The sequence below is a fragment of the Enhydra lutris genome, unplaced genomic scaffold (genome assembly GCF_002288905.1).
Source record: "Enhydra lutris kenyoni isolate GAN:26980312 unplaced genomic scaffold, ASM228890v2 scaffoldscaffold23, whole genome shotgun sequence".
Classification (NCBI taxonomy): Eukaryota; Metazoa; Chordata; class Mammalia; order Carnivora; family Mustelidae; genus Enhydra; species Enhydra lutris.
Genome location: NW_019154107.1, coordinates 3,264,260 through 3,278,241, shown reverse-complemented (window position 1 = coordinate 3,278,241; position 13,982 = coordinate 3,264,260). Strand labels below are relative to the sequence as shown.

General features: G+C 39.3%; 1 protein-coding gene across 4 annotated transcripts in view; it reads right to left on the bottom strand.

Moving 5' to 3' along the window:
- The window catches only part of LOC111150493 (connector enhancer of kinase suppressor of Ras 2), a 277,360-nt gene extending 266,492 nt beyond the window's left edge, over nucleotides 1–10,868 (bottom strand). For all 4 annotated transcript variants that reach the window (XM_022507967.1, XM_022507968.1, XM_022507969.1 and 1 more), the window contains exon 1: nucleotides 10,805–10,868. In XM_022507967.1, the coding sequence (XP_022363675.1) occupies nucleotides 10,805–10,868 (64 nt within the window). The remainder of the gene's footprint in view (nucleotides 1–10,804) is intronic.
- Between the last annotated feature and the right edge of the window lie 3,114 nt (nucleotides 10,869–13,982).

Here is a 13,982-nt window from a genome sequence, read left to right as displayed (position 1 = left end):
CAGCAAACCCTTCCTTCATATATTAAGAGTAAACTTCAATAAAAACCTAATGTAATTATCACAAATCCCAAGTAAGATCTGAACTAACGTTTTTACCATAAATATACTTAAAGAATTATATCTAGAGACAGATTAAAAAGAAAAATTATCTACTCTTCAGCATTTCATAGAAAGCTTGTCTCTTTGTGTGACAATTGACATCAAACTGAACACCTTACATCTGATAGCTAGAAGGCAAAGGAACAGTCTTTTAGGTAAGAAAAGCTCTGCCACTGATTTAAAGCAACAGTGATGTCAACAGGAACTGCCCCAAGACTCACCATGGCACTACTATGGAGGGAAATCAGGAAGGAGCAACTAACCCTGCCTTGCACATTGGTTCTTTCCCACACTGAACTCAGAATAGTTCTGGCAAGTGGGAAGGAAACATAGGTTCTGGCAAGTGGGAAGGAAAACCAGCAACTGGACTACATGTCTGTTTTGAGCTCCATTAACAGAAACTGCAACATTTTCTCATTTATATGTCTTTAACAGCTCAGTGGTTTGTTTTGAAAGCTTACAAATGAATTACATGAAATTAAAATATGAGTTTTATGCTCAGCCAGGAAAAAAATCACAAACCCCCAGGACTATTAAACATTTTGAAAATAATGTGGATGGTTGAAAAATAAAAGTATATGAAATAAACTCCCATATATACATGAAACACACCAAAATTATAATAAGAATTCAGCTAATGTTGAACTTAACCATTCAGCATAATTACTTATGGCCATCATTTTAAGGTTTTTATTAATAAGTCACATTATAAGTCTAACAACCAGCTAGAAAATAGATTCTTTCATAATCTTTGGTAAACAAGTTTAAAAAAGTAAAATCCAGGATTGACACCAGCCTTCCATTGATTTGTTGTGGATATTATTTGAGAAAACATGTTGCAAGCCCATTTTAAAAATAGGAGATGTAGCTGAAACAAAATAAAAAATCCAAACAAATAAACAAAGAAGGATATTGGGCAACACTTTTAAAGCAACTAACAATGTGGTTTCTTCTTATCTATTACCTTATTAGAAAACTTTCCAACCTACCTAATTGGACTAATTTCCAGGAACATTAATGTCAAGTAAATACAAGAGATATGTAGGTTGAGGTATCTGGGTGGTTCAGTTGGCTAAACACCTGACTCTTGATTTTGACTCAGGTCTTGATGTCAGGGTTGTGAGATGAGCCCAGGTAGGGCTCTGTGCTCAGTGTGGAGCCTGCTTGAGATCTTCTCTCCCTCTCACTCTGCCCCTCCTTTCTCTCTCTCCCTCTCTTTAAAAAAAGGAGAGAGATAAGTGTGTAATACTTGATATCAATGATGCAAATTTTTAAAAACATTTTTATTATTGAAGTATAATTGACATATTAGTTTCAGGTGTACAATATAATGATTCAACAACTGTATACCTTATGTAATGCTCACCATTATAATTGTAGTCACTATCTATCATCATAAAATGTTATTACAATATTATTGACTTCATTCCTTATGCTGCACTTTTCACCTCCATGACTTATTTTATAAGTTTGTACCTATTAATCCCCATCAGCTATTTTGATCATCCCCCATTCCCCCCAACAATCACCAGTTTGTTCTCTGTATTTGAGTCTGTGCGCTTTTGTTTGCTCTTTTGTTTTTTAGATTCCACATGTAAGTGAAATCATGATATTTGTATTTCTCTGTATGACTTATTTCACTTAATGGAATATTCTCTAGGTCTATTCACATTATCATAAATGAAAAAAGTTCATTCTTTTTTTTTTAAAGATTTTTATTTATTTATTTGACAGAGAGAGAGAGAGAGATCACAAGTAGGCAGAGAGGCAGGCAGAGAGAGGAGGAAGCAGGCTCACCGCTGAGCAGAGAGCCCAATGCGGGGCTCGATCCCAGGACCCTGAGATCATGACCTGAGCCGAAGGCAGAGGCTTAACCCACTGAGCCACCCAGGCGCCCCTCATTCTTTTTTTTTATAGCTGAGTAATATTACTGTTTATGTCTGTGTATATCACATCTCCTTTATACATTCATCTATTGGTGGGCACTTAGATTGCATCCATATCTTGGATATTATAAATAATGCCACAATAAACATTGGTGCATACATATCTTTTCAAATCAGTATTTTTGTTTTCTTTGGATAAACACTCAGTAGTGGATATAACTATGTTTTGACCTTGGCAAACTATAATACATTAATATCGTTGTGAATTTTGTTTCATTTAATAAATCTTGGTTTTTAAAACAATTTTATGTTGTGATAGTCAACAGATGAACACAGAAAATTAAAACAGCAGGTACCATGCTTAGTAAAATTTAAGATTCAATAAATTTATGTAAATACCCATAACCCCTTCTTCCCTGAAATTGCCAAGAGTATGATTAAGTTAATGAAAACTTTTATTAGAATGAATGATTGTAATTTAAATTGAAATCAAACAAATTAAATACATATTTAAAGTCTAAAAAATTCTATCATATTGAATAGTTATTTGTAGTTTAAATCAGGGCACAATTGCAACCCATTGTTTTATAGTACTAGCTAGAAAGATTAAGTCTGAAGGTGTTTTATTAAAAGTTAACAGCTCTGCACAAAGCTAAGTTAAAGTCTTAAAAATTTTGCTTATTCTGATTTATACTGTAACTACTGTAAATTTATGGGGAGGGACTTGTTTTATTAGAAAAATCTATTACTTGCTACTTGATTATCCAGTAACATGTTATTAACAAAAAAATCCATATGAGTATTTAAAAATTACACTGCACAATAACTCACTACATAGGTTCTTAATGAGTGCCCTTAAAAATTCGTCCAAATTTGTATTTACTTTAAAAAATTAAAATTTATTTTTCAGTATCAGGAGAGATGGAAAATCATGTAAGAAATGCTGATTTAAGATGCATTTTTAAGTATCTTAATTTTATTCCTATTAGTAAAAATATAAATTCAACATTAATTATAATACAGATAATAGTTATTATTAAATTAAAAGGCAATTTTTCCATTTTATCATCAAAATTAACAAGCAAAGGGTATTTTCTTTTCACTACAGAAAAAAGCATTTTAATTCCTTACATGGGTTTTTTTCTTTTGTAAGAGGAGAAAAAAAATTTTTTTTAAAGAGAGAGCACAAGCAGGAGGAGCAGCAGGCAGAGCAGGCAGAGGGAGAAGGAAGCTCCCCCGTGAGCAAAAAGTCCAATGTGGGACTTGATTCCAGGACCCTGGGATCATGACCTGAGCCAAAGGCAGATGCTTAACCAAATGAGCCTCCCAGGTGTCCCTGTAAGAGGAGAAATTTAAGACATTTTATCATTTTCACTCTACCACTCATTTCAAAGTACATAGAGTTCTTTTAAAACACTGAAATGAAGAAACAATTAGAAAATTTGTATGAAAAAAATAAATTCTTAAGAGATATGTTTTAATTTTTTAAGTAATGTTTGCCTATTGTGTTGGCCTATTAATAATACAACATCAGCAAATAATATTTATAGCTTAAACACAGAAGTGTTATAGATATACTGCAATTATTCACATTTCTTAATGAAATGAATCTAAACCATGATTTAGATCACTGAATTGACTAGAGCGATACAACTATGAATTAGCACAACCCCACTTCTACTTCTAATATATTCTGGCAAACAATATACAACTTGGCACCAAAGTATCCATTAGAGCATTATAAGGGACTTTACATGCATTTTCATTTAGGAAAGCAAATTTGCTGAAGGACCAGGAATTTGTGATATTTATGTATTCCTTCCCTCAACAAATATTTCTTGAGTGCCTACTTTTCACCAGATACTTTCTTATGCCTTATTATGTAAATTAGATGAGGTCCTTGTCCTCAACAAATAACCATAGAAATTAATGTAAAAATAAAACTGGCATAAGGAATGAGGTTGTAAATGGTACCTGGAGAGTATACAACTGAGGATTTGATGTGACCTGGAGAATGGAGAAGGCTTTTCTGAGGCAAAGAGGGGAGGCTTGAGATATGGATGAGTAGGACTTAACTGGGTGAAGAAAAGAGGCAAGGGAAACGGTATTTAGTACAAAGGTTCAGTGGTAGGCAAAAGAGATTGAAAGGCCATTAGTTAGTGCTAGGAATAAGGCTTATTTCAAAAGGAGTAGCCAAATCTTCAGTGGTCTTAAAAGCCATGTTAAGGGTTTTTATCTTTATCCTAAAAACAATGAGAAACCACTAAATTTTTTAAGTTGATGGGGGTGAGAGGAGAGAGGAGAGGATAGGATGAGAAATATTCCTGAGAAATTTATGCTGACTATAGGTTTATGGTTCTAAAAAAAACCAAAAACAGACAAACAAAAAAACAGAAAAAACCCCCCCAAAATCCCAAAACCAAAACCAAACCAAACCAAAACAAAAACCAACCAACAAACAAAAAAATGCTATAATTATCATGACCTTGACTGAAAAGATAATATTTTGTCCTTTGCAATATGAGAACAGGAGGAAGTAAACTACATTAATTTTACCGTTTCTAAAACCAAAGCAGCACTTCTCAGATTATTCCACTGATGCAACCACAATTGCTGAACGAAATTTACTCATAACCCTGAAAGGTCTGGGAAATGCTGCTTGAAACAGCTTGCTACAAGCCTAGAATTCCTGTTAAGCCTCTGGTTTTATCTTTAAAATCATGCCAATTTTGCTTTCTACAACATGAATTTAATATCCAGGTTTGTTTTAATACAAAAACAATGTTTTACAATACTTAACAAAAATCAAGTCTTTGTCTTCTTTTGATCATTTAGCTCCCACAACAACAGAAATATTCCATTTTGGGGAACACAAGCCTATGCTATGCATAAAAACTGTGAATTCACTCACTGACTGTTATTCAACACAATGATCTTGTAGTGAAGACTACATTTGCTTTCCTTTAGCAAGACACTAAACTATGACAAAATCTTTTTTTTTAATATTTTAATTATTTATTTGATAGAGAGAGAGATCACAAGTAGGCAGAGAGGCAGGCAGAGAGAGAGGAAGAAGCAGGCTCCCTGCTGAGCAGAGAGCCCGATGCGGGGCTCGATCCCAGGACCCTGAGATCATGACCTGAGCTGAAGGCAGAGGCTTAACCCACTGAGCCACCCAGGCACCCCAACTATGACAAAATCTTAAAAATAAAAAGCTAAGGGTACATTTTTTTAAAAATTACTTATTCTCCCTTCCCTCTTTTAAAGTACAAATGATCCACCCTTCTAGTACTCTTTATAGAAACTAATCCTTCATCTTTCACAATAAACCCTATGCATTGAGGTGCTGCTGTTGGGAAGTCACATGGAAAGCTAAAAGTCATTAAGAACAAATTTAAGTCCCACTCTGCTATACATGAAAATGATAATTTATCACTGTTTTAAGAACAACAGCAATAACTTAAAAGCTTATCTTCATTCTTCATATAAGAATTTGGATGAGTAAAATTCTAAATATCCAACATAATGTTAATGATGTAATTAATCTTCAAAATAACTCACTTTAACATTATTTCCAAATCATTCCTGAGAAACAGATTTGAAACAGCTGTACTAATTCAATACACATTCTTTGTGGGCTTATTTTTGGCAGCCAAAGTTTTATAATGTGATATTTATTTAAACTCAGGACATGATGAGAGTTTTATTGTCTTTGTGAAATGCAGATTTGTTCTTGTACTTTTGTGCCACCTACTCATGGCTCCTCCTTCACTTTCCCTCCACTGCCCACCTCTCTCCTTCAACCAGACAAACCTAGACACAATTGTTCTGGTTAATCACTCCATCTCAATTCCAAAGTCTCTTGCTGTGCCTTTATTTAGACTACATCCATCTTAGAATATGTCTTAGTTAAATAGTATAAAAAGTTGCTAAAATCCCACCTTCCCCATGGATTCCTGATTAAAAACATCATCTTGTCTTTCCACTGGTGCTTGTATACATAATGCAAACATTTTTTAAATTTAGCAAATGTTCTAGTTGGCACCTGTCTCTGTTTTGGCTTAAGTTTCTCAGTGTCACTGCCATCCCTTACAGAGACTAATTTCCCCAAAGCAGAGAATAATTTATTTAAAACAATCCATTAAAACCCCTTCCATGTAGAAATAGAGAATAAATAATCTCTAAATACCAGAATGTATCTACATAAATAGACTCTTTTTTCCTAATCTGCACAAATCATGAGTGTTACCTTAAGGAGTAAAGGTTAATGACAGTATAAATAAAATGATGTTTCCTGTGAACTAAACTCTACATACAGAAAAGGTAAATTTCTTCTTTGTGTGAAATGCCAACTATTGAGTATCAAAAAATGTCAAATGGAGAGTAGGTGATTGTTGGTGACTATCTAGTCATACTGCAATTGAAGAAAAAACCAGTTTTTCAAAAGCAAAAGGACTAGTTTATAATGCAGGCTTCTCAAGTTTCTGCCAGAAAAATTTTTCCTCTGTCTCTATCTCAAGACAGTTTAACTCAAAAATTGACATTTTCCTTCATCTTAATAAAATATATTTCAACCTCAAACTCTAGGTCCTATGAGGGGTAAAACTATTAGAGATCACCATGCTTGTCAAAATTTCTGCATCTTATCAGATACATTCTTAATTGTAGCATTTAACTTTTATAATAAATAGACCTTATTTCATCACTACATATCCCTCTTTTGTAGGGTTGTATGCAAAATGAAGGTTTTATCTTTGTTTTTAATACCCAAAATAATTTTCTGTCCTCAAGATGGCTGAGTCATCAGGATAGAAAGTAGAAGTCAGTGATGGTTTTCAAAGAAAAAGGTTTATAATAAAAAGAAAAGAACAGATCAGTTAATTGTGGGATGGTTTGAAAAAAAATTATCTTAAAAATTTAGATTTTAGGACTCATACTGTAAGAGTAGAAAGAGCTAAGTCACAGAGACCATAAGAGAAGACCAGCAAAGCAGGGCCTGTTGGTTGACTCTGAAAACAATAATTCATTTTATTTGATCAGGGAAGGGATTAAGGATCACTGGAAAAAATGTCATGAAGGGAGTTCGCTGCAGAAAATAACTTTATCTTAGTCATATGGATATTTTGGAGGAGTTTCAAAGTTGGAAAAAGTGTGAGAAGAAAACTAGAATTATTGGATGTGACAAAGACAAGGAAAATTAATACTGAAATTAATAATAGGGGCCTGAAGTATTCAGATGTTTTTGCTGTATTTCGGTGGGCAAAAATGTAAACTCAAACAACTATAGATTACAAAGTATTTCTATAGGCCCTGCAAGTGAATAGGTAAAAGCTGAGATATGATATATTTTAGAGTAATAAACTGAGCAAAAATTAGAAGCCGTTATTGGCCTACTTTTCTACCTACAGCTTTCTCTCCTAAAGGCTTCCCTTTTACTCTAAAAAGGTTTACATTTTATAATTTTGTCAAAACTACAAGAGGATTGAATTTAATTTCCTATTGAAAAAAATGTTTCAAATGCTAAATGATGCATATTTGATTTTCTCAAAAAATATTTTTATAAAATTAATTTTGAAGTTCTATATTTCCAAATAGTCTGAAGTACTATGAAGATATCTGGAAGGTAACTGCTTATTTTACTGACTCATGAGGAGTTCATATATTTACTGGAACTAACACTGACACTGTGTCACATTAATTTTTGATTGTTAGAAGAAAATTCAGTGAGTATCGGATTTTACAAATAGTAGAGTTGGTGGTGTGAGAAAAAAAATGCAAGTGTTTCCTTATATCTTTACTAATAATATAGAAATTTAATATTTGCCTCCCTCAAATACATTTTAATAAAAAAGATCAAAATGAATTGCAATGTATAAATGGCCCTTCAGAAACAATTTTGAATATATGTTACCAAAGCTTAATAATCTCATCAGCTTTTTTTTTCCTTCATCTCCTCTGATGAGTTTCTATACCACTTATATAAATTGTCTGGAAACATAAATATATGGCAGTGTAATTTTTATATGCTTAATGTCTCCTTTTCTGTTTAGTGAAGAGAAAAACACCCTAGAAATAGCATAAAGCATATACCTTACGAAATAGAGTTATAACTATTTATGATTGTGACTAGCTGAAAGCATATGCTATATACTTTAAATGTTAAGAATGATGAAACTGTCACATTAGGAGCATGGTTTGAAGAACTCCCACAATGTTGCGGTTGTTCAAAAGTCTTGTTCATTCTTTATTACTGCCTTTATAATACTATACATTATACAACACCAAAGGAAGTATGGCCATTCTAAAGCTACAGCCTAAATTAGTTGACTTTTAAACATTACTGCATCTGAGGAAAGGGTGAAAAGCTTTTTTTTTTTTTTAAATGTGTTTATTTGTAAAGTTTATTTGGGGAAAAGAGTAGGGAGGAAAAATTAAGATAACAGTATAATTACAAGCTGAGGAAATGTTCATTTCGTCCAGCTCTTCTTTAAAATCTTGTTTTCTGTTATTATCTTAAATCAAATTTATATGAAGATTATAGACATTTCAGCAGCAAGCAGTTTGGGACTTGAAATATAGATAATGACATCGGTTTTTCTCTTCTAGTCTAATGTGTACAGAAATATACAAATTCTAGCTTGGCTAGTGGCCTCATCTTTCCCAATAGCTCTAAAATGAATCACCAACAGGTATGAAAATAAGTTAATCAACTTACATATAACAATCATTTAAAATCACAGCTAACAATGTTAGTCCAACTTCAAAGATGCTGCATTTTAGGCTGGAGAGATTTTTAAAGGGCTGGAGAGATTTTTAAAAGGACTATTGTACTGGAAATCTAATAATGTGTGTCAGAATATGTATGTCATATGTTCTACTTGCTTCAGTCGACCTAAACTGTAGAGAAAGAAGAAACTGCAAGATTATACTGGGAGGGTGGAGGTGAAGAAGATGGAGTATGCATCACTCGCTACAAGCATCATGGGAATCTGTGAAGGTAATCAGACTTGCACGGAGCCAAGATACCTTTCTATTGAGTATTTCAGTAACAGACTCAAACCAAAGTAACCTTTTAGGCAAATTCAAAGAAAGGGTTTTAATTAGTCATTCTTGCTTCTTGTGCACCGCCTGGCTCTTTCTTCCATCACTGAGAAACAGAGAAGACAGATGTTTGTTTCCCACATTCCAAAGGGCTTGGGGGTTGGTGGGAATCTAAGAGAGCGTGATTTCGATAGCAAATATGAAAAGAAGAAACAGAAAAGATGAGCCAATGCAGGACTTTGTCTTAGTCATGGCACCCATGGCACCTTAGCACAACGCACCACACACGGAGGCAGTTGATAATTAATTCTGCTTAATTCAATACACTCTCATGTGTACTGTGTTTTGCAGTTACGAAGCACTTTTCACATATTAGAAAAGAAAAAACTAATTAAATGAGAAATAATGGGGCAAGTAAGGGAATAAAAGGAAAGCAAATGTATAAAGAAAAATCCATAAGAATAAGCAAGAGGCCGAAAATGTTCGGAAAAGGAGGAAACAAGATTGAGTTTCTCTCTGTCCCTTTTAATCACTTCCAATCACCCCACCTTTCGTTCTAAAGTACCTGGAGCTTAGAAAGTCTGCCAGCTAAGCAAGCCCCCCAAAGGGGCTCCCTCGTCTTCGCAACACGCATTTTCACAAATGATAAGCCTTTGGCTCCTGACTAATCTACCTACAGTTTGTGCTTAGGAAAAACCACAAGCAAAGCTCGAACATCTCCCAAGTGTGGCCAGGAATCCTTTATTTCATCCCATCCATCCCTGTCAGCATTCCGCAAATTTTCGGAATCTTGGTGATGGGGGGAGACAGTGGTCAGGGGGTGAGGGGAATCCTCTACAAGCCCCTTAACTCAGACAACAGAGGGAGATAGTGAGGCAGGAAAACCCAGGGACTAAAGAAAAAGCCCACGTTTGCGGCTAGGAGGGCGAGTGTCTACAACTGTGGTTATGAGAAATTGCCAGGGGAAAAAACGGGCGAGTCTTCAAGATGGAAGAAATGAGGGGGCACTTGAATGCGCATCACCTTACACCTGGCGTCAAGCCCCCAATAAAAAGCCATGAGGTCCAAAGCCTCAACCCGTGAGAAGAAAGAGGCAAAGGACGTGGGGAGTCGAGGGGCAGGGGTTTGCGCAGGAAGGAGCCCGCAGATCCCAGCGCGGATGCTGTCCCAGGGGAAGCATGTTTTCCTCTCTCCCAAAGTAGCGCATCCCCCGAGCATCTTCAGCCCAGACTGGGGGAGTTCCCCCGATCCAAACCTGGGCAGCCGCGTCCTGACCCCATTATATGGGCTTAAAAGTTGTAGGGAGAGTTGGCGCTGGAAAAGGCACCTGGCAGGGGCGGCCACCGAGGGGGCGTTAGGTTTCCCAGGAACAAAGGGGCCCGGGAAGGAATGAGCAAAGGAGCAGGTCCCTGGGGGCTCCTCCCTGAGGGGAGAGACAAGGGTCGCCACGTCCTCCCGGCCTAGGAGCGCCGTGAGGAGCGGGGAGGAGGCGAGATGTACTGGGATTCCGCGGCCCGCCTTCTAGCCCTATCCGATAGCGCCGGCACCCCCCGCTCTCTCCGCGCCCCTCTCTAGCTGGGGAGCCACCACTGAAGACAATAGGAGATCGGGATTCCGAGCCCCGCCTGCCCCGGAGGACCCTCGCCTCTCCCCAGCGCACCACGATCAGCCAGTGGAAGCCCCGATAGCGGGCTCAGCCGCGGTAGGCGCCCCTTCCCTCTCGCGCGCCGGTACCCGGCGCCCCAGGACCGCCTCGTCCTCCGCACAGCGGGCATTACCTTTCATCCAGTCCACTACTTGACTCGGAGACCATTTGCTCACGGGTTCCATGATCAGAGCCATGGGCACGGGGTCGCTACCGCGCCGGGCGCGGAGATCAGACACAAAACGAACTCGGTAGCCCGAGCCGCCCTCAGGTGGGGTCCCTTGCTGGCCGCTGCCTCGCTGGGCGGGTGGCGAGAAGAGGGCTTTTGTGTGTCGGGTATCGCGGCTGCAATGTGTCTTAGCAAACGGCGGACAGCAGCGGCGGGAGCGGCGACGGGGAGAGAAACGCTCTGGGGTCGCGGCTCTGTGCGGACTCTCTGCTCGCTCCCCGCAGAGGCGGCTGCGGCTGTTGCTCCGCCACTCCGCTCCGGTCTCCGTCCCTCCAGGGCTTCAGTTCACGGCTTGCACTGCCGAGGGTCGAGGCTCTGAGAAAAGGAGCAGCCGCCGCACGTCCGCAACCAACTTGCCCGCTCGCCTCGCGCGCGGGAGTGAAGCCCGGGGCACCACAAGCTGCCCGGCGGAAATGACGAGGGGCCTCCTGCCACCCAAAATATCTCTCCGCAGCCCTCGGGTGCGGGGCGCGCGCGCCACAAGCCCCCCGCCCGCTCGCTGCCGCGCGGTCCCGCCCCCGGGGCCGACGGCAGGCGCGCGAGGCGCGTGCGCGCTCCAGCACGAGGCCCGAGCCCGGGGTCTGCCTGTCAGTCAGGCAGGTGCGAGCGGTTCACAGAATCGCGTTCCCGCCGGGCGGGCCGCCCCGGGATAGAGGCGCGCTAGGAGCGCGTGCGCAGCGGTGTCGGCGCGAGTCCCTACCCTGGGGTCAGTCAGTCATTCGCCGGCGGCTCCGAGGGGCCTCTGAGCGGACGTGGCGGCTGCGGGACGAGCCGTCCACCAGTTGAACGCAGAATACTCAGGCTGCTGAGGAGGTACCTGTGGCCCCGCCGTCAAGGGGAGGGGGACACCGCCAAGCGCGGGGGTTACAGCGAGAGCCCGGACTTTCCTCGCTCACGCCCTCCCCGCGGCTGAGTGGGCTTCCGAGGTGATTCCCGAGCCCCGTGCACGCCTGCGGAGACGGGGGTGTGGAATGCCGCGGACGGGAACCGGCTCGCCAGACGGAAACGCAGCGATGACGAGGCAGGAGGGCCGGTGCTGTCAGACCGCCCCTGGTGGTGCCCGGGGCCTGGGAAGTCAGGCGTGGAGCCTGGAACCTGCAAGTGCTGGTCGTAGTGATACCGAGACAGGTTCGGCCCCACATGCCTTTTGAAGGGCTCAGTGTCGGGTTTTCGGCCAACTCCTCAAAGCCGATTGTGCCCAGTACCTATTTTACGGGATGTCCTTTTGTTTTCAGATAATCTTATAAAAAAAACTGAGGGGTAACACGGATTTAAAATAAGTGATAAATTGTAGACACGATCCTTCAAAACTCACGGTCTTCAGAAATCTTACAAAGGCTACTGTGCAACCCTTAGTAAAAACAGTTTGCCTAATGAAGCTTCACTTTAAACGACAAATAATCCTAGAAAGTATAGATGCAAACTCTCTACCACCATTAAAGATGTTTTCTCTTTGTCATTCTTAAATAGCCCCGTTGAGTAAAAGAGAAACTCATTTTATTTTTATAACCATTTCAAGAATGTCAATTGGTTTTGCCAGTTTCTGCAGTGACCCATTTTCTCTAGTTCTATTGCATGAGCTGCAGAACTGCCACTTTTCTCAACTGACTTAGTTGATATCCAGCCCCCACCACACCTAAAAATAACTAAAACCACAGTAAAAATATTTTGATGTTTTCAGGCTTGTGATACAAACCAAGTAAAACTTAAGATGGCCTGTCTGTATGCTTGTTTATTTTTCTAATAATCCAAACTTAAAAGTACATGGGAAGAAATTTAGGTTATCCAGACAAATCTAGGTTCAGAGGGTGCAGGTACAGCACCTTCCATTCACAATCCAGATCGTGGTTGTGATTTACAGTTTTTTTTTTTCTTAGCTAATCAGGTGTGAGAGACATTTTGGAGTGCTTGCCCACTACATTCCAATGGAGTCTCAGAACATTGCAACAGTATTTTCTAGAAAAGTTAATTTTTAGCATCAGTAATTTATATATAGAATAGCTTTATGTTCAGAAATGGAGTGGATGCAAACCCACTGTGAGTCATTAGAGGTTACAGTCATAGGGAGGTGTTAAAAGTAATTTTATCAATGAGGCGCCTGGGTGGCTCAGTTGTTAAGTCTCTCCTTTTGGCTCAGGTCAGGATCCCAGGACCCTTGGATTGAGCACCCCATGGAGCCCCGCAACAGGCTCTCTGCTCGGGAAGCCTGCTTCTCCCTCTCCCACTCACCCTGCTTGTGTTCCCTCTCTCACTGTGTCTCTCTCTGTCAAATAAATAAATAAAATCTTTAAATATAGTAATTTTATCAGAATAATACTGCTAATAATAACTGAACATTTATTGAGCAATGTGCAAGTATGTTACATACATTTTATCCTCGAAACAGCTCTGTCATTAGCCACATTTTACAGATAAGAAAACCTTGGCTTTCACATTCACTTCCTCTTCCCAGAATCTATTACACATTGTTCAATAAATGTTGAATAAACTAACAAATAAGGCTTAAAGAGGGTAAGTAATTTGAGGTCATGACACATGATTGTAATACCAAGTTAAGGTGATTTCAGAATATGACCTTTTAAGAATAGTAAGAAGATTTATATCATAAAATTAACAGTACTTTGAAAGGGGAAGGTCCATTGAATGTTAACCGAATGTGTCTCATCAGAAAGTTAACTACAAAGGAGTCTGGCAGTCACCTTAAGTGTTCCTAACCAGCAACTGTGAGCATGTAGGAAGTGACCAAATTTGGCTGAGACACCAAACTGCATATTCTGACTGAGCTTGCATGACAAGCAAACGGACTATATATTACAAGCAAGTTTAGAGTGAGATATTGTTTGCATAATGAATAAAATATCAATCAAAACAAATGCCAAAGATCAAGATACAGTAAAATTAAAAAGATACATATTTCATGAAAAGGTTGGTGTGAAAAAAGATGAAGGAAAAAGATCCCAGGGAGAGGGGATTTTAAAGAAGTCCCTACATCGAACTAAGTTGTACATATTCTCTTATTTATGTTGCAGTAAGGAATTTATTTAGTCTAATCACCTGAGATAACTAAAATAATTCTAAGAAC